The sequence below is a fragment of the Aphelocoma coerulescens genome, unplaced genomic scaffold, assembly GCF_041296385.1.
Source record: "Aphelocoma coerulescens isolate FSJ_1873_10779 unplaced genomic scaffold, UR_Acoe_1.0 HiC_scaffold_238, whole genome shotgun sequence".
Lineage (NCBI taxonomy): Eukaryota > Metazoa > Chordata > Aves > Passeriformes > Corvidae > Aphelocoma > Aphelocoma coerulescens.
The window spans coordinates 158,262-185,991 of record NW_027183583.1 but is presented as its reverse complement, the minus strand read 5'-3'; the positions used below and the strand labels follow the sequence as shown (position 1 = coordinate 185,991).

Here is a 27,730-nt window from a genome sequence, read left to right as displayed (position 1 = left end):
AAATCCCAAAAAAATCCAAAAAAATTCCCCAAAAATTTTTAAAAAATCCCAAAAAATCCTCAAAAAATCCCAAAAAAATCCCCCAAAAAATCCCAAAAAAATCCCCAAAAAATTCCTAAAAAATCCTAAAAAAATCCTAAATAATCCTAAAAAAATCCTCAAAAAATCCTAAAAAATAAAAAATAAAATCCCCAAAAACTCAAAAAAAATCCCCAAAAAATCCTTAAAAAATCCCCAAGAAATAAAAAAAAAATCTCAAAAATGTCCGAAAAAATCTCAAAGAAACGCTAAAAAATCCAAAAAAAATCCCAAAAAAATCCCAAAAAAATCCCCAAAAAATCCTAAAAAAAATCCCAAAAAAATCCCCAAAAATTCCCCCAAAATTTTTAAAAAATCCTAAAAAATCCCCAAAAAATTCCCAAAAAATCCCCAAAAATTCCCAAAAAATCCCCAAAAAATCCCCAAAAAATCCAAAAAAATTCCAAAATATCCCCAAAAAATCCAAAAAAAATCCCAAAAAAATCCCCCAAAACCCCCAAAAATTCCCTAAAAAATCCCCAAAAAATCTCTAAAAAATCCCCCAAACCCCCCAAAAATTCCCTAAAAACCCCCCAAAAAATCCCCCAGATGCCCCGACCGCCCCAACTGTGCCCACGTTCCCTCCTGCAGGGGGCGCTGCGCTGCCTGGGCGTGGCGCTGGGCGTGGCCGGCCCCGCCCTTTCCCGCCGTGGCCCCGCCCTGGCCGGGCTCTGCCGCTGGGGGCTCGGGGCCGCCAACTCTGCCGGAACCTTCCGGAAAACCTCCAAAAATCCCCCAAAAACAATCCCCCAAAAATCCTCCAAAAATCCCTAAAAATTCCAAAAAAATCCCCCCAAAATTCCAAAAAAATCCCCAAAAATTCCAAAAAAAATCCCCCAAAAATTCCATAAAATACCTAAAAAAATCCGAAGAAAAACCTAAAAATATCCCCCAAAAATTCCTAAAAACTCTTCAAGATATCCCAAAAAAATCCAAAAAATAAGCCTAGAAAATTCTAAAAAAATCCCTAAATAATCCTAAAAAAATCCTCAAAAAATCCTAAAAAATAAAAAATAAAATCCCAAAAAAGTCCAAAAAAATCCTCAAAAAAATGGAAAAAAATCCCCCAAAAAATCCCAAAAAAATCCCCAAAAAATCAAAAAAAAATCCCCAAAAATCCTAAAAAAATCCTAAAAAATCCCCAAAAAATCCTAAAAAATAAAAAATAAAATCCCAAAAAAGTCCAAAAAAATCCCCAAAAAAATGGAAAAAAATCCCCCAAAAAATCCCAAAAAAATCCCCAAAAAATCAAAACAAAATCCCCAAAAATCCTAAAAAAATCCTAAAAAATCCCCAAACATTCCTTAAAAAATCCCCCAAAAAATCCAAAAAAAAATCCCCAAAAAATCCCAAAAAATCCCCAAAAAATTCCCAAAAATCCCCCAAAAAATCCTTAAAAAATCCCCCAAAAAATCCAAAAAAAAATCCCCAAAAAATCCCAAAAAATCCCCAAAAAATTCCCAAAAATCCCCCAAAAAATCCTGAAAAAATCCCCAAAAAAATAAAAAAAAATCCCTAAAAAAACCCAAAAAACCCCCAAAAATTCCCTAAAAAACCCCCAAAAAAACCCCAAAAAATCTTTTAAAAATCCCCAAAAAAATCCCAAAAAATCCCCAAAAGACCCCCAAAAAATCCCCTAAAAAATAAAAAAAAATCCCTAAAAAAAACCAAAAAAACCCCAAAAAATCCCAAAAAAACCCCCAAAAATCCCTAAAAAATCCCCCAAAATCCCCCAAAATTCCCTAAAAACCCCCCCAAAATCCCCCAGATGCCCCGACCGCCCCAACTGTGCCCGTGTTCCCTCCTGCAGGGGGCGCTGCGCTGCCTGGGCGTGGCGCTGGGCGTGGCCGGCCCCGCCCTTTCCCGCCGTGGCCCCGCCCTGGCCGGGCTCTGCCGCTGGGGGCTCGGGGCCGCCAACTCTGCCGGAACCTTGGGAGCCGCCCTGGCAGCGCTGGGGGCTCTGGCGGCCGCCCTGGGGGGCACCAGGACGGTGAGTGCCCCAAAATCCCCCTTTTTCCACCCCAAAATCCCCCTTTTTCCACCCCAAATCCCCCTTTTTTAACTCAAAATCCCCCTTTTCCACTCAAAATCCCCCATTTTCCACTCAAAATCCCCCTTTTTCCACCCCAAATCCCCCTTTTTTAACTCAAAATCTGCCTTTTTTAACTCAAAATCCCCCTTTTTCCACCCAAAATCTGCCCGTTTTCCACCCAAAATCCCCTTTTTTCACCCAAAATACCCTTCTTCCACTCAAAATCCCCCTTTTTTAACTCAAAATCCCCCATTTTCCACCCAAAATCCCCCTCTTTCCACTCGAAATCCCCTTTTTCCACCCAAAATCCCCTTTTTCCACCCAAAATCTCCGTTTTTCACCCAAAATCCCCTTTTTCCACCCCAAATCCCCTTTTTCCACCCAAAATTTGCACTTTTTCCACCCAAAATCCCCTTTTTTCCACCCAAAATCCACCTTTTTTCACCCAAAATCCCCTTTTCCCACCCAAAATCTCCCTTTTCCCACCCAAAATTTGCACTTTTTCCACCCCAAATCCCCCTTTCTTCACCCAAAATCCTATTTTTTAACCCAAAATCCCCCTTTTTCCACCCAAAATCCTCCTTTACCCACCCAAAATCCCTTTTTTTCACCCAAAATCCCCTTTTTCCACCCAAAATTTGCCTTTTCCACCCAAAATCCCCCTTTTTCACCCAAAATGGGGATTTTTTGGATAAAAATGGGGATTTTTTGGGTAAAAGTGGGGATTTTTGGATAAAAATGGGTTTTTTTGGGTAAAAATGGGTTTTTTTGATAAAAATGGGGATATTTTGGACAAAAATGGGGATTTTTTAGATAAAAATGGGGGGTTTTGGATAAAAATGGGGGTTTTTTGGATAAAAATGGGGGTTTTTTGGATAAAAATGGGGGGTTTTGGATAAAAATGGGGATTTTTTGGACAAAAAATGGGGGTTTTGGATAAAAATGGGGGTTTTTTGGATAAAAATGGGGGGTTTTGGATAAAAATGGGGGTTTTTTGGATAAAAATGGGAGTTTTTTGGATAAAAATGGGGATTTTTGGATAAAAATGGCGGTTTTTTGGATAAAAATGGGGGGTTTTGGATAAAAATGGGGGTTTTTTGGATAAAAATGGGTTTTTTTGGGTAAAAATGGGGGTTTTTTGATAAAAATGGGGATTTTTTGGATAAAAATGGGGGGTTTTGGATAAAAATGGGGGTTTTTTGGATAAAAATGGGGGGTTTTGGATAAAAATGGGGGTTTTTTGGATAAAAATGGTTTTTTTTGGATAAAAATGGGTTTTTTTGGGTAAAAATGGGGGTTTTTTGATAAAAATGGGGTTTTTTGGATAAAAATGGGGGGTTTTGGATAAAAATGGGGATTTTGGGATAAAAATGGGGATTTTTGGATAAAAATGGGGATTTTTTGGGCAAAAATGGGGATTTTGGGATAAAAATGGGGGTTTTTTGGACAAAAAAGGGTTTTCCCCCCTCAATCCTCGTTTTTTGCCCCGCCTTGGAATTTCCCGCTGGAAAATGGGAATTTTTGAGGCCAAACCTCCCGATTTTGGCTCATTTTTAACTCTTTTTTTCCCATTTTTTCCCCTTTTCCCTCAGGAACTCCTTCGCTCCCTGGTCCCCGACATCCTCCGGGCTCTCCAGGAGCTCCTGAACATGGATGAGGTGAATTTTTGGGACAAATCCCGAGGATTTTGGGGCCGGATCTGTCCGAATTTGGGCTGAATTCCGGGAATTTTGTCTTCAGGATTGCGCTGCCAACGCTCTGGAAGTCCTGGATGAGTTCCTGGAAGCCAATCCCGAGTCTCTGATCCCACACCTGCGGCCCATGCTGGAGCTTTGCCTTCAGGTAAGCCCAAAAAAACAAAAAAACTCGGCTTTCATCTCAAAATTTGGGAATTCCAGGCCCAAAATGGGAATTTTTAGCCTCAAAAGTTTCGGGACACCAGGTCTACCCAATAAAGGCAATGGGGAAAGCAGGGACACCAGGTCTATCCATTGAAAAACAATGGAGACTACAGGGACACCAGGTCTACCCATTGAAGGCAATGGAGAATTCAGGGACACCAGGTCTACCCATTGAAAACAATGGAGAATTCAGAGACACCAGATGTACCCATTGAATAGAATTGAGACTACAGGGACATCAGGTCTACCCATTAAAGATAATGAAGATGTCAGGGACACCAGGTCTACCCATTGAATGCAATGGAGAATACAGGGACATCAGGTTTACCCATTAAAGGCAGTGGAGAACAGAGGGACATCAGGTCTACCCATTGAAAACAATGGAGAATAGAGGGACATCAGGTTTAGCCATTGAAAACAATGGAGAATATAGGGACACCAGGTCTACCCATTGAAGCCAATGGAGATTATAGGGACATCAGGTCTAGCCATTAAAGACAATGGAGAATATAGGGACACCAGGTCTACCCATTGAAAACAATGGAGAATGCAGGGACACCAGGTATGTCCATTAAAACAATTAAGATTCAGGAACACCAAGTCTGTCAATTAAAGACAATTAAGATTCAGGGACACCAGGTCTACCCATTGAATGCAATGGAGAATACAGGGACACCAGGTCTACCCATTGAAAACAATGGAGGTTATAGGGACACCAGGTCTACCCATTAAAGACAATAGAGATTTTAGACATCAGGTCTACCCACTGAAGTAAAATTGGGGATTTAGGACACCAGGTCTACCCAATAAAATCCCAATGGGCTCAATGGGACACCAGGTCTACCCCTTCCAACCCGCCGGTGAATCCCAGGATTTTTGGGGCGATTCCCGGGAATTTTTTTAGGGAATCCCTGGAATTCCAAAAGATCCCCCCCCCGTGGAGTTTTTTTGGAGAATATTCAGGTGAGATTTCACCCGCAGGTGGCCGGCGACGAGTCCCGGGGTGACGCCGTGCGGGTTCGGGCGCTGGCCACGGTCACGTTCCTGGCACAGAAGAGACCCAGGGTGAGACTGGGATGGACTGGGATGGACTGGGATGGACCGGGAGGGGATTGGGAGGCTACTGGTTTCTACTGGTTTCTACTGGTGCAGGCTCTGCTCCGAGGAGGGCTCCTGGCGCTGGTCCTGAGGGGGCTCCTGGTCCCTCTTTGTGCCGAACTCCGCCCGGAAAATCCCGATCCCGAGGAAAATTGGGATGAGGCCGAGGGGGGGGAGGGGCCCTGCCCCCGCCACGCCGCCGCCCAGGTAAAATTCCCACATTTTCTGGCCTTTTCCCCAAATTTTCCGGGGGTTTTTCCCGTTTTTTTTGGAATTTTCCTGGTTCCTGGGGATTTTTTTTTCCCCCTTCCCCGTGAACTTTCGGTGGAATTCGGGGGGATTTTCCCCATTTCGAGGGGGTTTTATCCCAATTGAGGAGAGGTTTTCCAGGGAATTTTGGTTCTCTGGGGGGAGTTTTCCCGAAATTGGAAGGTTTTCCCCTGTTTTGGGACATTTTCCCCATTTCCTGGGGAATTTTTCCCACTTTTGGCACATTTCCACCCAAATTCGGGAAGATTTTCTCCTTTTTTCCCAGGAGATTTTCCCTAATTTCCAACATTTCCCCCCATTTCAACCCCCATTTCCCTCACTTTTCACGGAATTCCCCCGATTTTGCTGCAATTTTCCCCGTTTCCTCCAGAATTTCCCCTTTTTAAGGGAATTTTAACCCAATTTAGGCCCAAATTCCCCCATTTTCGGGGCAGATTTTCCCCTTCTTTGTTGGTTTTTCCCCTTTTTTTTGAACTTCTGCCAAATTCAAGGAGAATCCCCCGAATTTCCTGGGGAATTTCCCCCAAATTTGGGGGATTTTGACCCAATTTTGGTCCCCACAGGCTCTGGACGCTCTGGCCCAGGGATTGCCCCCCGAAAAGCTGCTGAAGGAACTGGTGGGTTCTGAGGGGGGGATTTGGGGAATTTTTGGGAATTGGGGGATTTGGGGAGGATTTTTAGGGATTTTTGGGGAATTTTGGATGGATTTTTGAAGGATTTTTTGGGCGGGTTTGGGGGTTTTTTTGGTGACCTTTCAGGACCTTTGCTGGAGACTTTGTGGGTCCTGGAGGGAATTCTGAGGCGAATTTTGGACATTTTGGCCTCGCGGGGGGTTAAAAATCAGGAATTTTGGGCAGAGTTGGAGGGAATTTTGACGTCGGGGTGAGGCTACAAAATTGGGGGATTTTTTGGGAATTTTTAAGGCCGATTTTATTTCCATTTTACCGGGGTTTCTTAGGCACCTTCCAGGACCTTCCGGGTAGAAACCCGGGTGGATTTTGAGGGAAAAATCCCTGGAATTTGGAGCTTTTGGGTGGGGGTTTGGAACATTTCAGGAATTCCACCACCCCCCCCCCCCCCCCCGCGCTGATTTTGGGGCGTTTCCTGCCGATTTTGGGGCCCTTTCCCTGCTGATTTTTGGGGCGAGCCGGGGACCCTTTCCCACCTCCCTTCTCGCTAATTCTCGCTCTTTTTCTCCCGTTTTTTTTTCTTTCCCTTCTCCTTCTCCTTCTCCCCCCCCTTCCCCACTTGGTTTCCACCTCCCCCCGCCCGTTTTTTTGGGTGAAAATCGGCCGATTTTGGGGGTCGGGCCGAACCCGGAAGTTGCCGTTGCTGGAGGGGCCGAGCCGGAGCGCGGCCGCCGGCGGCCGCAAGGGGGCGCTGTTGGCGCTGGCGGCGCTGGCGCGGGGCTGTGGCGCCACCTTGCGGCAGCGGTGAGGGCGGCGCCTTATATGGGCAAAAGGGGGCGGGGCTTAAGGCGGAGGGGGCGGGGCTTGCCTTATATGGGCGGGGCTTGCCTTATATGGGCAGGGGTGGTGGGGGCGGGGCTTAGGGAGCTTTGCTGGGTTGAACTGGGAGGGGACTGGGATGGACTGGGAGGGGGGAGGGGGGGGGATTGCCTGGGGGTTTTTGGGGGGGATTTGGGGGATTTTGGTGCTTTTAGAATTTGGGGGTTTTTTGGGGATTTTTTGGGGATTTTTTGGGGATTTTTGGGGATTTTTTGGGGATTTTTTGGGATTTTTTTGGGATTTTTTGGGAATTTTTGGGGATTTTTGGGGATTTTGGAGCTTTTAAAATTTGGGATTTTTGGAGATTTTTTGGGGAGTTTTTGGGATTTTTGGGGATTTTTTGGGAATTTTGGGGGGGAATTTGGGGGATTTTGGAGCTCTCAGAATTCAGAATTTTTGGGGAATTTTTGGGATTTTTTGGGAATTTTTGGGGATTTTTGGGGAATTTTTGGGGAGGATTTGGGGGATTTTGGAGCTTTTAAAATTTGGGATTTTCGGGAATTTTGGGGGGATTTTTGGGGATTTTTTTGGGATTTTTGGGGGATTTTTGGGGGGAATTTGGGGGATTTTGGAGCTCTCAGAATTCGGAATTTTTGGGGAATTTTGGGGACTTTTTGGGAATTTTTGGGGATTTTTGGGGAATTTTTTGGGGATTTTTGGGGATTTTTTTGGGATTTTTTGGGAATTTTTGGGGATTTTTGGGGATTTTGGAGCTTTTAAAATTTGGGATTTTTGGAGATTTTTTGGGGAGTTTTTGGGATTTTTGGGGATTTTTTGGGAATTTTTGGGGAGGATTTGGGGGATTTTGGAGCTTTCAGAATACAGAATTTTTGAGAATTTTTTGGGAATTTTGGGGGGAATTTGGGGGAATTTGGAGCTCTCAGAATTCAGAATTTTTGGGGATTTTTTTGGGATTTTTTGGGAATTTTTGGGGAGGATTTGGGGGATTTTGGAGCTTTCAGAATACAGAATTTTTGGGGAATTTTGGGGAATTTTGGGGAATTTTTGGGGAATTTTTGGGGGGAGTTTGGGGGATTTTGGAGCTTTCAGAATTCTGAGTTTTTGGGGATTTTTGGGGGATTTTTGGCAATTTGGGGGGAATTTTTTGGGGGAATTTTCTAAGAATTTTTGAGGATTTTTTAGGGAATTTTTGGGGGAATTTTTTGAGGATTTTTTTGACATTTCCGGGACTTTTTTTGGGGCCGATTTTGGGTGAAATTTTCGGATTTTTCTCTTTTTATTTGAGGATTTTTCGGGGAATTTTTTGACATTTCCAGGACAATTTTGGGGCCGATTTTTGGGTGAATTTTTCGGATTTTTCTCTTTTTTTTGAGCATTTTTTGAGGATTTTTTTGGACATTTCCGGGACATTTTTTGGCGCTGATTTTGGGTGAAAATTTGGGATTTTTCTCTCTTTTTTGAGCATTTTTTGAGGATTTTTTTTGACATTTCCAGGACTTTTTTTGGGGCCGATTTTGGCTGAAATTTTCGGATTTTTCTCTTTTTCGAGCATTTTTTGAGGCTTTTTTTTGACATTTCCGGGACATTTTTTGGGGCCGATTTTTGGGTGAATTTTTCGGATTTTTCTCTCTTTTTCGAGCATTTTTTGAGGCTTTTTTTTGGACATTTCCGGGACTTTTTTTGGGGCCGATTTTGGGTGAAATCTTCAGATTTTTCTCTTTTTTTTTGACGATTTTTGGGGAATTTTTTGAGGATTTTTTTGACATTTCCAGGACTTTTTTTGGGGCCCATTTTGGGGTGAAAATTTCGGATTTTTCTCTTTTTATTTGAGGATTTTTCGGGGAATTTTCTGAGGATTTTTTTTGGACATTTCGGGGACTTTTTTGGGGCCGATTTTGGGGTGAAAATTTCGGATTTTTCTCTTTTTTTTGAGCATTTTTTGAGGATTTTTTTGGACATTTCCAGGACATTTTTTGGGGCGATTTTTGGGTGAAATTTTTGGATTTTTCTCTTTTTATTTGAGGATTTTTGGGGAATTTTTTGAGGATTTCTTGAGGATTTTTTTTGACATTTCCGGGATTTTTTTTGGGCCGATTTTGGCTGAAATTTTCGCATTTTTCTCCTTTTTTTTTTAAGGATCTTTCAGGGAATTTTGGGGGGGGCGATTTCGGGGTTAAATTTGGGGGGCGTGGCTTAACTCCATATAAGGCGATGTGGGCGGGGCTTAACCTCCTGTACCGCACGGTGGGCGTGGCTTAACTCCGTATATGGCGGGGTGGGCGTGGCTTACCATATATGGAAGTGGGGTTTAATGGGGTGGGCGTGGCCTGGGCGGGGTGGGCGTGGCCTGAGGGGGGGTGGGCGTGGCCTGAGGAGGGTGGGCGTGGCCTGAGGAGGGTGGGCGTGGCCTGAGGGGGGGTGGGCGTGGCCTGAGGAGGGTGGGCGTGGCCTGAGGGGGGGTGGGCGTGGCCTGAGGAGGGTGGGCGTGGCCTGAGGAGGGTGGGCGTGGCCTGAGGAGGGTGGGCGTGGCCTGAGGGGGGGTGGGCGTGGCCTCCGCAGGTTCCTGGGCCCGGTGCTGGGGGCCCTGCGGGGGGGCCTGGGAGACCCCGAGGCCGCGGTCAGGGGGGCGGCGGCGGCGGCGCTGAGGGAGCTGCGGGAGGAGCTGGAGGTACTGGGAGGGGACTGGGAGGGACTGGGAGGGGATTGGGGGGGAGTGGGAGGGATTGGGAGGGACTGGGAGTTACTGGGAGGGACTGGGAGGGACTGGGAGGGATTGGGGGGGATTGGGAGGGGATTGGGAGGGAACTGGGAGGGGACTGGGAGGGGACTGGGGGGGATTTGGGGTTACTGGTTTATACTGGGAGGGGACTGGGAGAGACTGGGAGGGACTGGGAGGGACTGGGAGGGACTGGGAGGGACTGGGAGGGGATTGGGAGGGACTGGGAGGGAACTGGGAGGGACTGGGGGGGACTGGGAGGGGATTGGGGGGGACTGGGAGGGACTGGGAGGGGATTGGGAGGGAGCTGGGAGGGACTGGGAGGGACTGGAAGGGGATTGGGAGGGGCTTGGGGGGGACTGGGAGGGACTGGGAGGGGATTCGGGGTTACTGGTTTATACTGGGAGGGACTGGGAGAGGACTTGGAGGAGATTGGGAGGGGACTGGGAGGGACTGGGATGGACTGGGAGGGGATTGGGACGAGATTGGGAGGGAACTGGGAAGGAACCGGGAAGGGATTGGGAGGGACTGGGAGGGGACTGGGAGGGACTGGGAGGGGATTCGGGGTTACTGGTTTATACTGGGAGGGACTGGGAGGGGATTGGGAGGGACTGGGAGGGGATTCGGGGTTACTGGTTTATACTGGGAGGGGACTGGGAGGGGATTGGGAGGGACTGGGAGGGGACTGGGAGGGACTGGGAGGGAACTGGGAGGGACTGGGAGGGGATTGGGAGGGACTGGGAGAGACTGGGAGGGGATTGGGAGGGACTGGGAGGGGATTGGGAGGGACTGGGAGGGGACTGGGAGGGACTGGGAGGGACTGGGAGGGGATTGGTTTGGACTGGGAGAGACTGGGAGGGACTGGGAGGGACTGGGAGGGGATTGGGAGGGACTGGGAGGGATTGGGAGGGACTGGAAGGGAACTGGGAGGGGATTCGGGGTTACTGGTTTATACTGGGAGGGGACTGGGAGGGGATTGGGAGGGACTGGGAGGGGACTGGGAGGGACTGGGAGGGAACTGGGAGGGACTGGGAGGGGATTGGGAGGGACTGGGAGAGACTGGGAGGGGATTGGGAGGGACTGGGAGGGGATTGGGAGGGACTGGGAGGGGACTGGGAGGGACTGGGAGGGACTGGGAGGGGATTGGTTTGGACTGGGAGAGACTGGGAGGGACTGGGAGGGACTGGGAGGGGATTGGGAGGGACTGGGAGGGATTGGGAGGGACTGGAAGGGAACTGGGAGGGGATTCGGGGTTACTGGTTTATACTGGGAGGGGACTGGGAGAGACTGGGAGGGATTGGGGGGGATTGGGAGGGGATTGGGAGGGAACTGGGAGGGGACTGGGAGGGACTGGGAGGGGATTGGGGGGGACTGGGAGGGGCTGGGAGGAAGTGGAAGGGACTGGGAGGGGATTGGGAGGGAACTGGGGGGGATTTGGGGTTACTGGTTTATACTGGGAGGGGACTGGGAGAGACTGGGAGGGACTGGGAGCGACTGGGAGGGAACTGGGAGGGACTGGGAGGGACTGGGAGGGACTGGGAGGGAACTGGGAGAGACTGGGATGGACTGGGATGGACTGGGAGTTACTGGGAGGGAACTGGGAGGGGATTGGGAGGGACTGGGAAGGGATTGGGAGGAACTGGGAGGGACTGGGAAGGGATTGGGAGGAACTGGGAGGGACTGGGAGGGACTGGGAGCACTGGGAGGCTCGGGGGGGGTGACCCTGGGCCGTCCCCCGCCCTTACTGGTCGGTACTGGTTTGCACTGGGAGCAGCCCGAGCTGGCGCAGGTGGCGGCCGAGGCGCTCCCGGCGCTCCTGGGGGGATTTTGGGGCTCCCCCAGTTCCCCGGAGCCCCGGGACTGGTTTGTGCTGGAGGCGCTGCTGGAGGCGCTGGGTGAGCAATTCGGGGCGAATTTGGGGGGGTTTGGGATTTTTGGGGGGAAATTTGGGATTTTTGGGAGGGGTTTTGGGGGAAATTTGGGGAAAATTTGGGGATTTTGGGAGGGATTTTGGGGATTTTGGGGGGTAATTTAGGGGAAATTTGGGGGTTTTGGGGAGGGATTGTGGGGGAAATTTAGGGAAAATTTGGGGTTTTGGGGGGAAATTTGGGGATTTTGGGGGGAAATTTGGGATTTTTGGGAGGGATTTTGGGGGAATTTGGGGTTTTGGGGGGAGAAATGGGGGTTTGGGAGGGGTTTTGGGGGGTTTGGGGGGAAATTTGGGGGTTTTTGGGAGGGATTTTTGGGGGGAAATTTGGGGGTTTTGGGGGAAGTTTGGGATTTTGGGGGAAATTTGGGGGTTTTGGGGGACATTTGGGGGTTTTTGGGAGGGGTTTTGGGGGGAATTTGGGGAAAATTTGGGGTTTTGGGGGGAAATTTGAGGGTTTGGGGGGGAAATTTGGGAATTTAGAGGGAATATTTGGGGATTTTGGGGGAAATTTGGGGGTTTGGGGGGGGAATTTGGGATTTTTGGGGGGAAATTTGGGATTTTTGGGGGGAAATTGGGATTTTTGGGAGGGATTTTGGGGGAAATTTGGGAATTTAGGGGGAATATTTGGGGATTTGGGGGGAAATTTGGGGATTTTAGGGGTAAAATGGGGATTTTGGGGGAAAATTTGGGGGGAAATTTGGGGGTTTTGGGAGGAGAAATGGGGGTTTGGGAGGGATTTTGGGGGAAATTTGGGGAAAATTTGGGGATTTTGGGAAATTTGGGGGTTTGGGGGGAAATTTGGGGATTTTGGGGGAAATTTGGGGGTTTTGGGAGGGATTTTGGGGGAAATTGGGGAAAATTTGGGGATTTTGGGGGGAAATGGGGATTTTGGGAGGGATTTTGGGGATTTTGGGGGGAAATTTAGGGAAAATTTGGGGTTTTGGGGAGGGATTGTGGGGGAAATTTAGGGAAAATTTGGGGATTTTGGGGAGAAATTTTGGGATTTGGGGGTAAATTTGGAGATTTTGGGGGAAATATTTGGGGATTTTGGGGAATATTTGGGGATTTGGGGGGGAAATGGGGATTTTTTGGAGGGATTTTGGGGGAAATTTGGGATTTTTGGGAGGGATTTTGGGGGAAATTTGGGGAAAATTTGGGGTTTTGGGGGGAAATTTGGGGATTTTTGGGAGGGATTTTGGGGGAAATTGGGGGGTTTTGGGGGGAGAAATAGGGATTTTGGGGGAAAATTTGGGGATTTGGGGGGAAATTTGGGGGTATTGGGGGGAAATTTGGGGATTTTTGGGAGGGATTTTGGGGGGAAATTTGGGGATTTTGGGGGAAATTGGGGGAAATTTGGCGTTTTGGGGGGAAATTTGAAATTTTTGAGGAGAAATTTGGGGATTTTGGGGGAAATTTGGGGATTTTGGGGGGAAATTTGGGGGTTTTGGGGGAAATTTGGGGATTTGGGGAAAATTTGGGATTTTTGGGAGGGATTTTGGGGGAAAATTTGGGGATTTTCGGGGGAAATTTGGGGATTTTGGGGGAAATTTGGGGGTTTTGGGGGGAAATTGGGAGTTTTGGGAGGGATTTTGGGGGAAATTTGGGAGAAATTTGAGGTTTGGGGGAAAATTTGGGATTTTTCGGAGGGATTTTGGGGGAATTTGGGGAAAATTTGGGGATTCTGGGGGAAATTTGGGGATTTTGGGGGGAAATGGGGATTTTTGGGAGGGACTTTGGGGGAAATTTGGGAGAAGTTTGGGGGTTTGGGAGAAAATTTGGGGATTTGGGGGGAAATTTGGGGATTTTGGGGAGAAATTTGGGGATTTAGGGGATTTTTGGGAGGGATTTTGGGGAGAAAATGGGGGGAAAAATTGGGGATTTTGGGGAGAGAATTTGGGATTTTGGGGGAAAATTGGGATTTTGGGGAGTTTGGGGGGAAATTTGGGGAAAATTTGGGGATTTTGGGAAAAAATTGGGGATTTGGGGAAGAAAGTCGGGGATTTGGGGGCAAAAATGGGGATTTTGAGGGGAAATTCAGGGGATTTTGGTGGAAAAATTGGGATTTTGGGAGAAAATTGGGGATTTGGGGGAAAAATGGGGATTTTGGGAAGAAAATCGGGGATTTTGAGGAAAAAATGGGGATTTTGAGGGGAAATTCGAGGGATTTTGGGGGGATTTTGGGGAAAGAATGGGGATTTTGGGGAGAAAATCAGGGATTTTGGGGAGAAAATTGGGGATTTGGGGGGAAAAATTGGGGTTTTTGGGGGGAAATTGGGGGGATTTTGGGGAGAAAATGGGGATTTTGGGGATTTTGAGGGGAATCTGGGAGGGAAATTGGGATTTTTTGTGGGAAAAGCTGGGATTTTGGGGAGTTTTGGGGGGATTTTTGGGGAATTTTGGGGGGATTTGGGTCGTTTTGGAGCCTTTAATGAACTCCAATGAATCCGGGGTTATTCTGGGATGGTTTTTGTGGATTTTGGGGCTGATTTTGGGCCGATTTGGGGCCGTTTTGGGGCTGCCCAGGGGAGGGGGTGCAGCCCTGGCTGCCCCAGCTGCTCCCCAAGATTTTGGAGGCTTTGGAGCCCTCGGGGTCCCCCCGGAGCCGGGAGCTGGCGCTGAGCGCCCTGCACGCGCTGGGTGAGCCCCAAAAACCCCAAAAAACCCCAAAAAACACCCCGAAATACCCCAAAAACACCCCAAAAACACCTTGAAATACCCTAAAAAACACCCTGAAATACCCCAAAAAACACCCTGAAATACCCCAAAAAAAACACCACAAAACCCCAAAAAACCACTCCAAAACCCTAAAAAACACCCCAAAATCCCAAAAAAACCACCCCAAAACCACAAAAAGCACCCCAAAACCCCAAAAAACCACCCCGAAACCCTAAAAAAACCACCCCGAAAAACCCCAAAAAACCACCCCGAAACCCTAAAAAACCACCCAAAAACCCTAAAAAACCACCCCAAAATCCCTAAAAACCACCCCGAAACCCCAAAAAAACACCCTGAAATGGCCCAAAAATTCCCTGAAATGCCCCAAAAAACCACCCCGAAACCCCAAAAAAAACCCCAAAACCCCAAAAAACCACCCCGAAACCCTAAAAAACACCCCAAAATACCCCAAAAAACACCCTGAAAGCACCCAAAAACACCCTGAAATGGCCCAAAAACCCTAAAAATCCACCCTGAAACCCTAAAAATCCACCCTGAAACCCTAAAAAAAACCACTCCAAAACCCTAAAAAACACCCCAAAATCCCAAAAACCACCCCGAAACCCTAAAAAACACCCCGAAAAACCCCCAAAAAACCACTCCAAAACCCTAAAAAACACCCCAAAATCCAAAAGAAACACCCCAAAACCCTAAAAATCCACCCCGAAACCCCAAAAAACCACCCCAAAACCCCAAAAACCACCCTGAAACCCTAAAAAACACCCCGAAATACCCCCAAAAACACCCCAAAAACACCTTGAAATACCCTAAAAAACACCCTGAAATACCCCAAAAAACACCCTGAAATACCCCAAAAAAACCACCACAAAACCCCAAAAAACCACTCCAAAACCCTAAAAAACACCCCAAAATCCCAAAAAAACCACCCCAAAACCACAAAAAGCACCCCAAAACCCCAAAAAACCACCCCGAAACCCTAAAAAAACCACCCCAAAAAACCCCAAAAAACCACCCTGAAACCCTAAAAAACCACCCCAAAACCCTAAAAACCACCCCGAAACCCCAAAAAAACACCCTGAAATGGCCCAAAAACACCCTGAAATGGCCCAAAAAACCACCCCGAAACCCCAAAAAAGACCCTAAAACCCTAAAAACCACCTTGAAATACCCCAAAAACACTCCAAAAACACCCGGAAATACCCCAAAAAACCACCCTGAAACCTCAAAAAACGCCCTGAAAGCACCCAAAACCACCCTGAAATGGCCCAAAAACCCTAAAAATTCACCCCGAAACCCCAAAAAACCACCCTGAAACCCCAAAAAACACCCTGGAACCCTAAAAAACACCCTGAAATACCCCAAAAAGCCACCCCAAAACCCCCAAAACCCCAAAAAACCACTCCAAAACCCTAAAAAACACCCCAAAATCCAAAAAAACCACCCCAAAACCGTAAAAATCCACCCCAAAATCCCAAAAAACCACCCCGAAACCCCAAAAAAACACCCTGAAATGGCCCAAAAATTCCCTGAAATGCCCCAAAAAACCACCCTGAAACCCCAAAAAAGACCCTAAAACCCTAAAAACCACCTTGAAATACCCCAAAAACACCCCAAAAATCCCCCAAAATTCTTCCAAAAATTCCCAAAAATTCCCCAAAATCCCCAAAATCCCTCAAATTTCCCCAAATCCTCAAATTTCCCCCCAAAAACCGCTGAAAATTCCCAAATTTCTCCCCAAATTCCCCAAATTCCCCCGAAATTCCCCCCAAATCCCCCAATTTTCCCAAAATCCCCCAATTTCCCCCCAAACCCCTTGAAAATTCCTCAAATTTCCCCCAAAAAATTCCTGAAAAATTCCCCAAATTCCCTAAAATCTCCAAAATTCCCCAATTTTCCCAAAATCCCCAAATTTCCCCCCAAAAACCCCTGAAAAATTCCCCAAAATTTCTCCCCAAAATCCCTCAAAACTCTCCCCAAAATTCCCCCCCAAATTCCCCAAAATTCCCAAAATCCCCCTAAAAATTCCTGAAAAATTCCCCAAATTCCCCCAAAATTCCCCAAAATTCCCCAAATTTTCCCAAAATCCCCGAATTTCCCTCCAAATCCCCTAAAAATTCCCCCAAATCCCCCAAAATCCCCCAATTTCCCCCAAATTTCCCCTCAAAATCCCCCAATTTTCCCCCAAAAATCCCCCAAAATTCTTCCAAAAAATTCCCAACAATCCCCCAAAAATTCCCCAAAATCCCCAAAATTCCTCCAATTTCCCCAAATCCCCCAATTTCCCCCCAAAAACCCCTGAAAACTCCCAAAATCCCCCCAAATTCCCCAATTTTCCCAAAAATCCCCAAATTTCCCCCCAAAAACTCCCTGAAAACTCCCAAATTTCTCCCCAAATTCCCCAAATTCCCCCCAAAATTCCTCAAATTTCCCCCCGAAAAATTCCCCAAATTTCCTAAAATCTCCAAAATTCCCCAATTTTCCCAAACTCCCCAAAATTTCGCCCCAAAATCCCTCAAAACTCTCCCCGAAATTCCCCCCCAAATTCCCCAAAATTCCTCAAATTTCCCCCCAAAAATTCCTGAAAAATTCCCCAAATTCCCCCCAAATTCCCCAAATTCCCCAAAATTCCCCAAAATTCCCCAAATTTTCCCCCAAAATCCCCCAATTTTCCCAAAATCCTCCAAAATCCCCCAAATTTCTTCCAAAATCCCCCCAAATTCCCCAAAATTCCCCCAAAAATCCCCAAAATTCTTCCAAAAAATTCCCAAAAATTCCCCAAAATCCCCAAAATTCCTCCAATTTCCCCAAATCCTCAAATTTCCCCCCAAAAACCCCTGAAAATTCCCCAAATCCCCCCAAAATTCCCCCAAAATCCCCCTAAAAATCCCCCCAATTTTCCCCAAATCCCCCGAAATTCCCCCAAATCCCCCAAAATTCCCCCAAATTCCCCCCAAAAATTCCCAAAAATCCCCAAATTCCCCAATTTTCCCAAAAATCCCCGAATTTCCCCTCAAAAACCCCTGAAAACTCCCAAATTTCTCCCCAAATTCCTGAAAATTCCCCCCAAAATTCCCCCCAAATCCCCCAATTTTCCCAAAATCCCCCAATTTCCCCCCAAACCCTTGAAAATTCCCAAATTTCTCCCCAAATTCCCCAAATTTCCCCCAAAATTCCTCAAATTTCCCCCAAAAAATTCCTGAAAAATTCCCCAAATTCCCTAAAATCTCCAAAATTCCCCAATTTTCCCAAAATCCCCAAATTTCCCCCCAAAAACCCCTGAAAAATTCCCCAAAATTTCTCCCCAAAATCCCTCAAAACTCTCCCCAAAATTCCCCCCCAAATTCCCCAAAATTCCCAAAATCCCCCTAAAAATTCCTGAAAAATTCCCCAAATTCCCCCAAAATTCCCCAAAATTCCCCAAATTTTCCCAAAATCCCCGAATTTCCCTCCAAATCCCCTAAAAATTCCCCCAAATCCCCCAAAATCCCCCAATTTCCCCCAAATTTCCCCTCAAAATCCCCCAATTTTCCCCCAAAAATCCCCCAAAATTCTTCCAAAAAATTCCCAACAATCCCCCAAAAATTCCCCAAAATCCCCAAAATTCCTCCAATTTCCCCAAATCCCCCAATTTCCCCCCAAAAACCCCTGAAAACTCCCAAAATCCCCCCAAATTCCCCAATTTTCCCAAAAATCCCCAAATTTCCCCCCAAAAACCCCTGAAAACTCCCAAATTTCTCCCCAAATTCCCCAAATTCCCCCCAAAATTCCTCAAATTTCCCCCCGAAAAATTCCCCAAATTTCCTAAAATCTCCAAAATTCCCCAATTTTCCCAAACTCCCCAAAATTTCGCCCCAAAATCCCTCAAAACTCTCCCCGAAATTCCCCCCCAAATTCCCCAAAATTCCTCAAATTTCCCCCCAAAAATTCCTGAAAAATTCCCCAAATTCCCCCCAAATTCCCCAAATTCCCCAAAATTCCCCAAAATTCCCCAAATTTTCCCCCAAAATCCCCCAATTTTCCCAAAATCCTCCAAAATCCCCCAAATTTCTTCCAAAATCCCCCAAAATCCCCCAAATTTCCCCCAAAAATCCCCCAAAATTCTTCCAAAAAATTCCCAAAAATTCCCCAAAATCCCCAAAATTCCTCCAATTTCCCCAAATCCTCAAATTTCCCCCCCAAAACCCCTGAAAACTCCCAAATTTCTCCCCAAATTCCCCAAATTCCCCCTAAAAATCCCCCCAATTTTCCCCAAATCCCTGAATTTCCCCCCAAATCCCCCAAAATTCCCCCAAATTCCCCCCAAAAATTCCCAAAAATCCCCAAATTCCCCAATTTTCCCAAAAATCCCCGAATTTCCCCTCAAAAACCCCTGAAAACTCCCAAATTTCTCCCCAAATTCCCCAAATTCCCCCCAAATCCCCCAATTTTCCCAAAATCCCCCAATTTCCCCCCAAACCCCTTGAAAATTCCTCAAATTTCCCCCAAAAAATTCCTGAAAAATTCCCCAAATTCCCTAAAATCTCCAAAATTCCCCAATTTTCCCAAAATCCCCAAATTTCCCCCCAAAAACCCCTGAAAAATTCCCCAAAATTTCTCCCCAAAATCCCTCAAAACTCTCCCCCAAATTCCCCCCCAAATTCCCCAAAATTCCCCCAAAAATCCCCCAAAATTCTTCCAAAAAATTCCCAAAAATTCCCCAAAATCCCCAAAATTCCTCAAAATTCCCCAAATCCTCAAATTTCCCCCCCAAAACCCCTGAAAACTCCCAAATTTCTCCCCAAATTCCCCAAATTCCCCCTAAAAATCCCCCCAATTTTCCCCAAATCCCTGAATTTCCCCCCAAATCCCCCAAAATTCCCCCAAATTCCCCCCAAAAATTCCCAAAAATCCCCAAATTCCCCAATTTTCCCAAAAATCCCCCGAAAAATTCCTGAAAATTCCCCAAATTCCCCCAAATTTCCCCCCAAATCCCCCAATTTTCCCAAAATGCCCCAAAATCCCCCAAATTTCCCCCAAAAATGCCCCAAAATTCTTCCAAAAATTCCCAAAAATTCCCCAAAATCCCCCAAAATCCCCCAATTTCCCCCCAAATCCCCCAAAATTCCCCCAAATTTTTGCCCAAAAATCCCCCCAAAAATCCCCAAAATTTCCAAATTTTCCCCAAATCCCCGGATTTGCCCCCAATTTCCCCTCCCCTCCCCCCCCCCAGGCTGCGGCTGCTCCTCCCTCCCCTCCCCCCTCGGCGCTGCCCTGCTCGGAGCCGTCACCGCCCTGAGCCGGGGGGGGCCCCACCAGTTACAGGCACTGGGTGAGACTGGGAGGCACTGGGAGGCACTGGGAGGGAACTGGGAGGGAACTGGGAGGGACTGGGAGGGACTGGGAGGGACTGGGAGGGGACTGGGAGGGATTGGGAGGGACTGGGAGGGGATTGGGGGGGACTGGGAGGGACTGGGAGGGACTGGGAGGGACTGGGAAGGAACTGGGAGCACTGGGAGGGGATTGGGAGGGGATTGGGAGGGACTGGGAGGGACTGGGAGGGGATTGGGAGGGACTGGGAGGGACTGGGAGGGGACTGGGAGGGACTGGGAGGGAACTGGGAGGGAACTGGGAGGGACTGGGAGGGGACTGGGAGGGGATTTGGGGTTACTGGTTTATACTGGGAGGGACTGGGAGGGAACTGGGAGGGGATTGGGAGGGGATTGGGAGGGACTGGGAGGGACTGGGAGGGGACTGGGAGGGACTGGGAGGGGATTTGGGGTTACTGGTTTATACTGGGAGGGACTGGGAGGGAACTGGGAGGGGATTGGGAGGGGATTGGGAGGGACTGGGAGGGAACTGGGATGGACTGGGAGGGGACTGGGAGGGGATTTGGGGTTACTGGTTTATACTGGGAGGGACTGGGAGGGAACTGGGAGGGGATTGGGAGGGGATTGGGAGGGACTGGGAGGGACTGGGAGGGACTGGGAGGGACTGGGAGGGACTGGGAGGGAACTGGGAGGGACTGGGAGGGGACTGGGAGGGACTGGGATGGACTGGGAGGGAGTGGGAGGGGATTGGGAGGGATTGGGAGGGACTGGGAGGGACTGGGAGGGACTGGGAGGGAACTGGGAGGGACTGGGAGGGACTGGGAAGGAACTGGGAGGGGATTGGGAGGGACTGGGAGGGGATTTGGAGGGACTGGGAGGGGATTTGGGGTTACTGGTTTATACTGGGAGGGACTGGGAGGGGATTGGGAGGAAACTGGGAGGGACTGGGAGGGACTGGGAGGGACTGGGAAGGGATTTGGGGTTACTGGTTTATACTGGGAGAGCACTGGGGGCCCTGGGAGGGACTGGAAGGGAACTGGTCTGTACTGGTACCTACTGATCCATACCGGTCCATACTGGTTTATACTGGTCCATACTGGTCCATACCGGTCCATACTGGTTTATACTGGTCCATACTGGTCCATAATAGTTTATACTGGTCCATACTGGTCCATACCGGTCCATACTGGTTTATACTGGTCCATACTGGTCCATAATAGTTTATACTGGTCCATACTGGTTTATACCGGTCCATACCGGTCCATACCGGTCCATACTGGTTCATACTGGTTTATACTGGTCCATACCGGTCCATACTGGTTTATACTGGTCCATACCGGTCCATACCGGTCCATACTGGTTTATACCGGTCCATACCGGTCCATACTGGTCCATACTGGTTTATACTGGTCCATACTGGTCCATACCGGTCCATACTGGTTTATACTGGTCCATACCGGTCCATACCGGTCCATACTGGTTTATACCGGTCCATACCGGTCCATACTGGTCCATACTGGTTTATACTGGTCCATACCGGTCCATACTGGTTTATACTGGTCCATACTGGTTTATACCGGTCCATACCGGTCCATACTGGTTTATACCGGTCCATACCGGTCCATACTGGTTCATACTGGTCCCTACTGGTCTCCGCAGAGGTGCTGGGGGCGCTGGGCCCGGCCGTGGTGGGGGAGGGGCTGCTGGAGGCGCTGGAGCGGGGGCTGGGCCTGGCCCGGCCGGAGGAGCCCGAGGCCACCAGGGTCAGGTGAGAGAAATTCCCCAAAATTCCCCCAAATTCCCCCAAAAATTCCCGGAAAATTTGGGGGAAATTCGGGGGAATTTGGGAAAAAATGGGGAAAAAATGGGAAAAAAAGGGTTAAAAATGGTTAAAAATGGCCCAAAATGGCCCAAAAATGAGGGAAAATCCCATGGAAAAAATGGTTTGAGATTGGTGAGGGTCAGTGGGAATTTGAGGAATTTTGGGAATTCCCGAAAAATCCCGAAAATTCCCAAAAATTTGGGAAAAATTGGGAAAAAATGCAAAAAAATGCAAAAAAAGTGAAAAAATGGCCCAAAATGGCCCAAAAATGGCCCAAAAATGAGGAGAAATGGTTGGAAATTGGTCAAGGTCAGTGGGAATTTGGGGATTCCTGGAATTCCTGAAAATTCCCGGAAAATTTGGGGGAAATTTGGGGGAATTTGGGAAAAAATGGGGAAAAAAATGGGGAAAAAAGGGTTAAAAATGGTTAAAAAGGGTTAAAAATGGCCCAAAATGACCCAAAAAGGAGGGAAAATCCCATGGAAAAAATGGTTTGAGATTGGTGAGGGTCAGTGGGAATTTGAGGAATTTTGGGAATTCCCAAATATTCCCGAAAATTCCCAAAAATTTGGGGAAAATTGGGAAAAAATGCAAAAAAATGCAAAAAAATGCAAAAAAAGTGAAAAAATGGCCCAAAATGGCCCAAAATGGCCCAAAAATGAGGAGAAATGGTTTGAGATTGGTCAAGGTCAGTGGGAATTTGGGAATTCCTGGAATTCCTGAAAATTCCTGGGAAATTTGGGGGAAATTTGGGCGAATTTGGGAAAAAATGGGGAAAAAATGGGTTAAAAATGGTTAAAAATGGTTAAAAATGGTTAAAAATGGCCCAAAATGACCCAAAAAGGAGGGAAAATCCCATGGAAAAAATGGTTTGAGATTGGTGAAGGTCAGTGGGAATTTGGGGAATTTTGGGAATTCCCGAAAAATCCCGAAAATTCCCAAAAATTTGGGTAAAAATTGGGAAAAAATGCAAAAAAATGCAAAAAAAGTGAAAAAATGGCCCAAAATGGCCCAAAAACGAGGAGAAATGGTTTGAGATTGGTCAAGGTCAGTGGGAATTTGGGGATTCCTGGAATTCCTGAAAATTTTTGGGAAATTTGGGGGAAATTTGGGGGAATTTGGGAAAAAAAGGGGAAAAAATGGGAAAAAAAGGGTTAAAAATGGTTAAAAATGGTTAAAAATGGTTAAAAATGGTTAAAAATGGCCCAAAATGGCCCAAAAATGAGGGAAAATGGTTTGAGATTGGTCAAGGTCAGTGGGAATTTGGGGATTCCTGGAATTCCTGAAAATTCCCGGGAAATTTGGGGGAAATTTGGGAGAAATTTGGGGGAATTTGGGAAAAAATGGGGAAAAAAAGGGTTAAAAATGGTTAAAAATGGTTAAAAATGGTTAAAAATGGTTAAAAATGGCCAAAAAGGAGGGAAAATCCCATGGAAAAAATGGTTTGAGATTGGTCAAGGTCAGTGGGAATTTGGGGAATTTTGGGAATTCCCGAAAAATCCCGAAAATTCCCAAAAATTTGGGAAAAATTGGGAAAAAATGCAAAAAAAATGCAAAAAAATGCAAAAAAATGCAAAAAAATGCAAAAAATGGCCCAAAATGGCCCAAAATGGCCTAAAAATGAGGAGAAATGGTTTGAGATTGGTCAAGGTCAGTGGGAATTTGGGGATTCCTGGAATTCCTGAAAAATCCTGAAAATTCCTGGGAAATTTGGGGGAAATTTGGGGGAATTTGGGAAAAAATGGGGAAAAAATGGGTTAAAAATGGTTAAAAATGGTTAAAAATGGCCCAAAATGGCCCAAAAAGGAGGGAAAATCCCATGGAAAAAATGGTTTGAGATTGGTCAAGGTCAGTGGGAATTTGGGGAATTTTGGGAATTCCCGAAAAATCCCGAAAATTCCCAAAAATTTGGGGAAAAATTGGGAAAAAATGCAAAAAAAATGCAAAAAAAGTGAAAAAATGGCCCAAAATGGCCCAAAATGGCCTAAAAATGAGGAGAAATGGTTTGAGATTGGTCAAGGTCAGTGGGAATTTGGGGATTCCTGGAATTCCTGAAAATTCCCGGGAAATTTGGGGGAAATTTGGGGGAATTTGGGAAAAAAGGGGGAAAAAAGGGTTAAATAGGGTTAAAAATGGTTAAAAATGGTTAAAAATGGTCAAAAATGAGGGAAAATCCCATGGAAAAAAAGTGAAAATAATGAGGGTTGAGGTGGAATTCCATGAATTCCCCAAATTCCTGAAAAATCCCGAAAATTCCCCAAAAATTTGGGAAAAATTGGTAAAAATACAAAAAAATGCAAAAAAAAGGGGGGAAAATGGGGAAAAATGGCCCAAAATGGCCCAAATTTGGGGAAAATCCCATGGGAAAGTTGTGCAAATGATGAGGGTTGAGGCAGAATTCCCAAAATTCCCGAAATTCCCCAAAAGTTGCCGGAAATTTAAAAAAAAACCAAAAAATTGGTGAAAAATGGTGAAAAATGGGCAAAAATTGACCAAAAATGGCCAAAATTGACCCAAAATGGGCAAAAATGTCCCAAAACCGAGGGAATTTCCCCCAAAATTGTCACGTGAAAAATCCAGAACTTCCCGGGAATTCCTGGAAATTCCAAAAAATCCCCAAAAAATCCAAAATTCTCCCCCAAAAAAGCTTCAAAATTGGGACAAAATGGGCGAAAAATGCGGGAAAAAAAATCCAGAAAATTCCCCAGAATTTTCTCCAAATTTTCCCCAAAATTCCCCAAAAATTCCCCGAATTTCCCCAGAATTTCCCCGAAATTTTCCCAATTTCACCAGATTTCCCCAAATTTCCCCAAAATTATCCAAAATTCCACAAAATTTCCCCCAAATTCCCCCAAAATTCCCCAAATTTCTTCAAAATTTTCTCAAATTCCCAAAATTTCCCCAAAATTTCCCCAAAATTCTCCATATCTCCAAAATTCCACAAAATTACCCCAAAATTCCACAAAATTTCCCCAAAATTTTCCCAAAATTCCCCAAATTCCCCAAATTTTTCCAAAATTTTCTCAAATTCCCCAAAATTTCCTTAAAATTCCCAAAAATTTCTCAAAATTCTTTAAAATTCTTAAAATTTCTTCAAAATTCCCCAAATTTTTCAGAATTTCTCCAAAATTCCCCAAAATTTTTCTAAAATTACTCCAAAATTTCCCCCAAATTTCCCCCAAATTCCTTAAATTTTACCATATTTCCCCAAATTTCCCCCAAATTACCAAATATCCCCAAAATTCCAGTAACATTTCTCCAAAATTCCCCAAAATTTCTCCAAAATTCCACAAAATTCCCCAAATTTCTCCAAAATTTTCTCAAATTCCCCAAAATTACCCCAAATTTCTCCAAAGTATCAAAATTTTTCCAAAATTTTCTCAAATTCCCCAAAATTTCTCTAAAATTCTACAAAATTCCCAAAATTTTATCAAAATTCCTTCAAAATCCCCAAAATTTCCCCAAAATTTCTTCCAAATTCCCCAATTTTTTTCAAAATTTTCTAAAATTTTACCAAAATTTCTACAAAATTCCCCGAATTTCTCCATAATTCTCCAAAATTCCATAAAATTCCCCAAAATTTTCCCAAATTTCCCCAAATTTCCCCAAAATTCTCTATAATTCCCCCAAATTTTACAAAAAAACTTTCCAATTTCCACAAATTCCCCAAAAATTCCCCGAAATTCCCCAAAAATTTTTCAAAATTTTCCAAAATTCCCCAAATTTTCCCCAAAATTCCCCAAAATTCCCCAAAATTCCCCCCAAAAAGCCCCAAAATCTCCCGGAATTGCCCCAAAATGGCCCCAAATCCCCCCCCGGGCCCCTCCCCTTGGCCACGCCCCCTCCCGGCCAAGCCCCGCCCACCTCGGGCCTCCCAGTCCCTCCCAGTACAAACCAGTAACCCCAAATCCCCTCCCAGTCCCTCCCAGTATAAACCAGTAACCCCAAATCCCCTCCCAGTCCCTCCCAGTACAAACCAGTAACCCCCAAATCCCCTCCCAGCCCCTCCCAGTCCCTCCCAGTCCATCCCAGTTCCCTCCCAGTAACCCCGAGTTCCCTCCCAGTTCCCTCCCAGTCCCTCCCAGTACAAACCAGTAACCCCAAATCCCCTCCCAGTCCCTCCCAGTCCCTCCCAGTCCCTCCCAGTACAAACCAGTAACCCCAAATCCCCTCCCAGTCCCTCTTAGTCCCCTCCCAGTCCCTCCCAGTCCCTCCCAGTCCATCCCAGTAACTCTCAGTAACTCCCAATAACACTAAAACCCCTTCCCAGTCCATCCCAGTTCATCCCAGTAAGGCTCAGTCCCTCCCAGTCCCCTCCCAGTGACTCCCAGTTCATCCCAGTAACCCCCAAACCCCAAACCAGTCACTCCCAGTAACCCCGAATCCCCTCCCAGTTCGTCCCAGTAAGGCCCAATCCCCTCCCAGTCCCTCCCAGTCCCTCCCAGTCCCCCCCAGAGCCCTTCCCAGTACAAACCAGTGTTCCCAGTTTGGTGCTGGCGGCGGCGGTCTCGGAGCTGTTGGGGGAGGGGGCGGCGCCGCTGCTGCCCCGGGTGCTGCCCGTCCTGCAGGGGGCGCTGCGGCCCCCGGCCTCGCTGGTGAGTACTGGTTTATACTGGTTTGTACTGGTTTATACTGGTTTATACTGGTTTTGGGGCGCGATGGCGTTTGGGGGTGCTGGGATGGACTGGGAGGGTACTGGGAGGTCACTGGGCCGTACTGGGATGAACTGGGAGGTCCTGGAGGGGTCGCTGGGCTGTACTGGGATGAACTGGTCCCTACTGGGATGAACTGGGGAAGCCCTAAGGGGTTACTGGTCCTTACTGGGAGGGACTGGGATTCACTGGGGGGGGGTTACTGGTCCATACTGGGAAGTGCTGGGTGGCTGATGGGCCGGACTGGGATGAACTGGGAGGTACTGGGAGGGCGCTGGGGGGGTTACTGGTTTATACTGGGAGGTTACCGGGATGAACTGGGAGGCTACTGGTCTATACTGGAGCATACTGGGAGGGAACCGGGGCGTCACTGGGAGGGACTGGGACCATACTGGGATGAACTGGGAGGCACTGGGAAGGTACTGGGAGGTCCTGGGGGGGGGGTCACTGGTTTGTACTGGTCCATACTGGCCCATACTGGTTTATACTGGTTTATAGTGGTCCATACTGGTTCATACTGGTTTATACCACTCCATACTGGTTCATACTGGTCCGTACTGGTCCATACTGGTTCCTAGTGGCCCATACTGGTCCCTACTGGTCCATACAGGTCCATACTGGTTTATACTGGTCCACACTGGTCTGTACTGGTCCATACCACTCTATACTGGTTTATACTGGTTTATACTGGTCTGTACTGGCCCAGACTGGTCCACACCGGTCCCTACTGGTCCATACTGGTTTATACTGGCCCATACGGGTCTATACTGATCTGTACTGGTCCAAACTGGTCCATACTGGTTTAAACTGATCCATACTGCCCCATAGTGGTCCATACCAGTCCCTACTGGTCCATACTGGTTTATACTGGTCTGTACTGGTCCATACTGGTCCATACTGATCCCTACTGGCCCATACTGGTCCATACTGGTTCAAACTGGTCCATACTGATCCATACTGGTCCAAACTGGTCCATACTGGTCCCTATTGGTTTATGCTGGTCTGTACTGGTCCATACTGGTCCATACCAGTCCATACTGGTTTTTACTGGTCCATACTGGTCCATACTGGTCCCTACTTGTCCCTACCGGTCCTTACTGGTCCATACTGGTCCATACCAGTCCCTACTGGTCCATACTGGTCCATACCGGTCCATACCGGTCCGTACTATTCCGTACTGGTCCATACTGGTCCATACCGGTCCACACTGGTCCATACCGGTCCATACTGGTCCATACTGGTTTATACTGGTCCCTACTGGCCCATACTGGTCCATACTGGTCCATACTGGTCCATACTGGCCCATAGTGATCCATACTGGCCCATACCGGTCTGTACTGGTCCATACTGGTCCATACTGGTCCCTACTGGTCCCTTACCGGTCCCTGTTCCCCCCCAGCCCCCCTCGGAGGCCCCTGATTGGCTGCTGCATCTCCATGACGACGACGACGACGAGGAGGGGGCGGAGCCAATGGAGGATGACGTCACCGAGTGAGAGGGGGAGGGGGCGGGGCTTGGGGAGGGGGCGGGGCTTGGGGAGGGGGCGTTGCCCATTTATGGTCATGGCCACGCCCCCTCCCCCCAGGCTGGAAGTGGGCGGGGCCTTCCCGGGATTGGCCGAGGCGGCGCTGGGAGCACTGGGAGAGATAGCGGAGAACTGCGGGTAAACTGGGAGGGACTGGGAGGGACTGGGAGGGAGTGGGAGGGGATTGGGAGGGACTGGGAGGGACTGGGAGGGACTGGGAGGGGATTGGGAGGGGACTGGGAGGGAACTGGAAGG

The 27,730-nt window shown here is 47.3% G+C and overlaps 1 protein-coding gene across 1 annotated transcript in view; it reads left to right on the top strand.

Annotated features, from left to right (window-relative positions):
- LOC138101339 (importin-4-like) overlaps window positions 1–27,730 on the top strand; it is a 60,652-nt gene that overhangs the window by 18,697 nt on the left and 14,225 nt on the right. Inside the window, exons 6-20 of the mRNA XM_068999136.1 lie at window positions 1,889–2,068; window positions 3,703–3,768; window positions 3,851–3,952; window positions 4,993–5,076; window positions 5,164–5,316; window positions 5,943–5,996; window positions 6,703–6,812; window positions 9,408–9,516; window positions 11,339–11,459; window positions 14,018–14,131; window positions 19,380–19,478; window positions 21,136–21,244; window positions 25,785–25,893; window positions 27,350–27,441; window positions 27,536–27,613. Of these exons, the coding sequence (XP_068855237.1) occupies window positions 1,889–2,068; window positions 3,703–3,768; window positions 3,851–3,952; window positions 4,993–5,076; window positions 5,164–5,316; window positions 5,943–5,996; window positions 6,703–6,812; window positions 9,408–9,516; window positions 11,339–11,459; window positions 14,018–14,131; window positions 19,380–19,478; window positions 21,136–21,244; window positions 25,785–25,893; window positions 27,350–27,441; window positions 27,536–27,613 (1,580 nt within the window). The remainder of the gene's footprint in view (window positions 1–1,888; window positions 2,069–3,702; window positions 3,769–3,850; window positions 3,953–4,992; window positions 5,077–5,163; window positions 5,317–5,942; window positions 5,997–6,702; window positions 6,813–9,407; window positions 9,517–11,338; window positions 11,460–14,017; window positions 14,132–19,379; window positions 19,479–21,135; window positions 21,245–25,784; window positions 25,894–27,349; window positions 27,442–27,535; window positions 27,614–27,730) is intronic.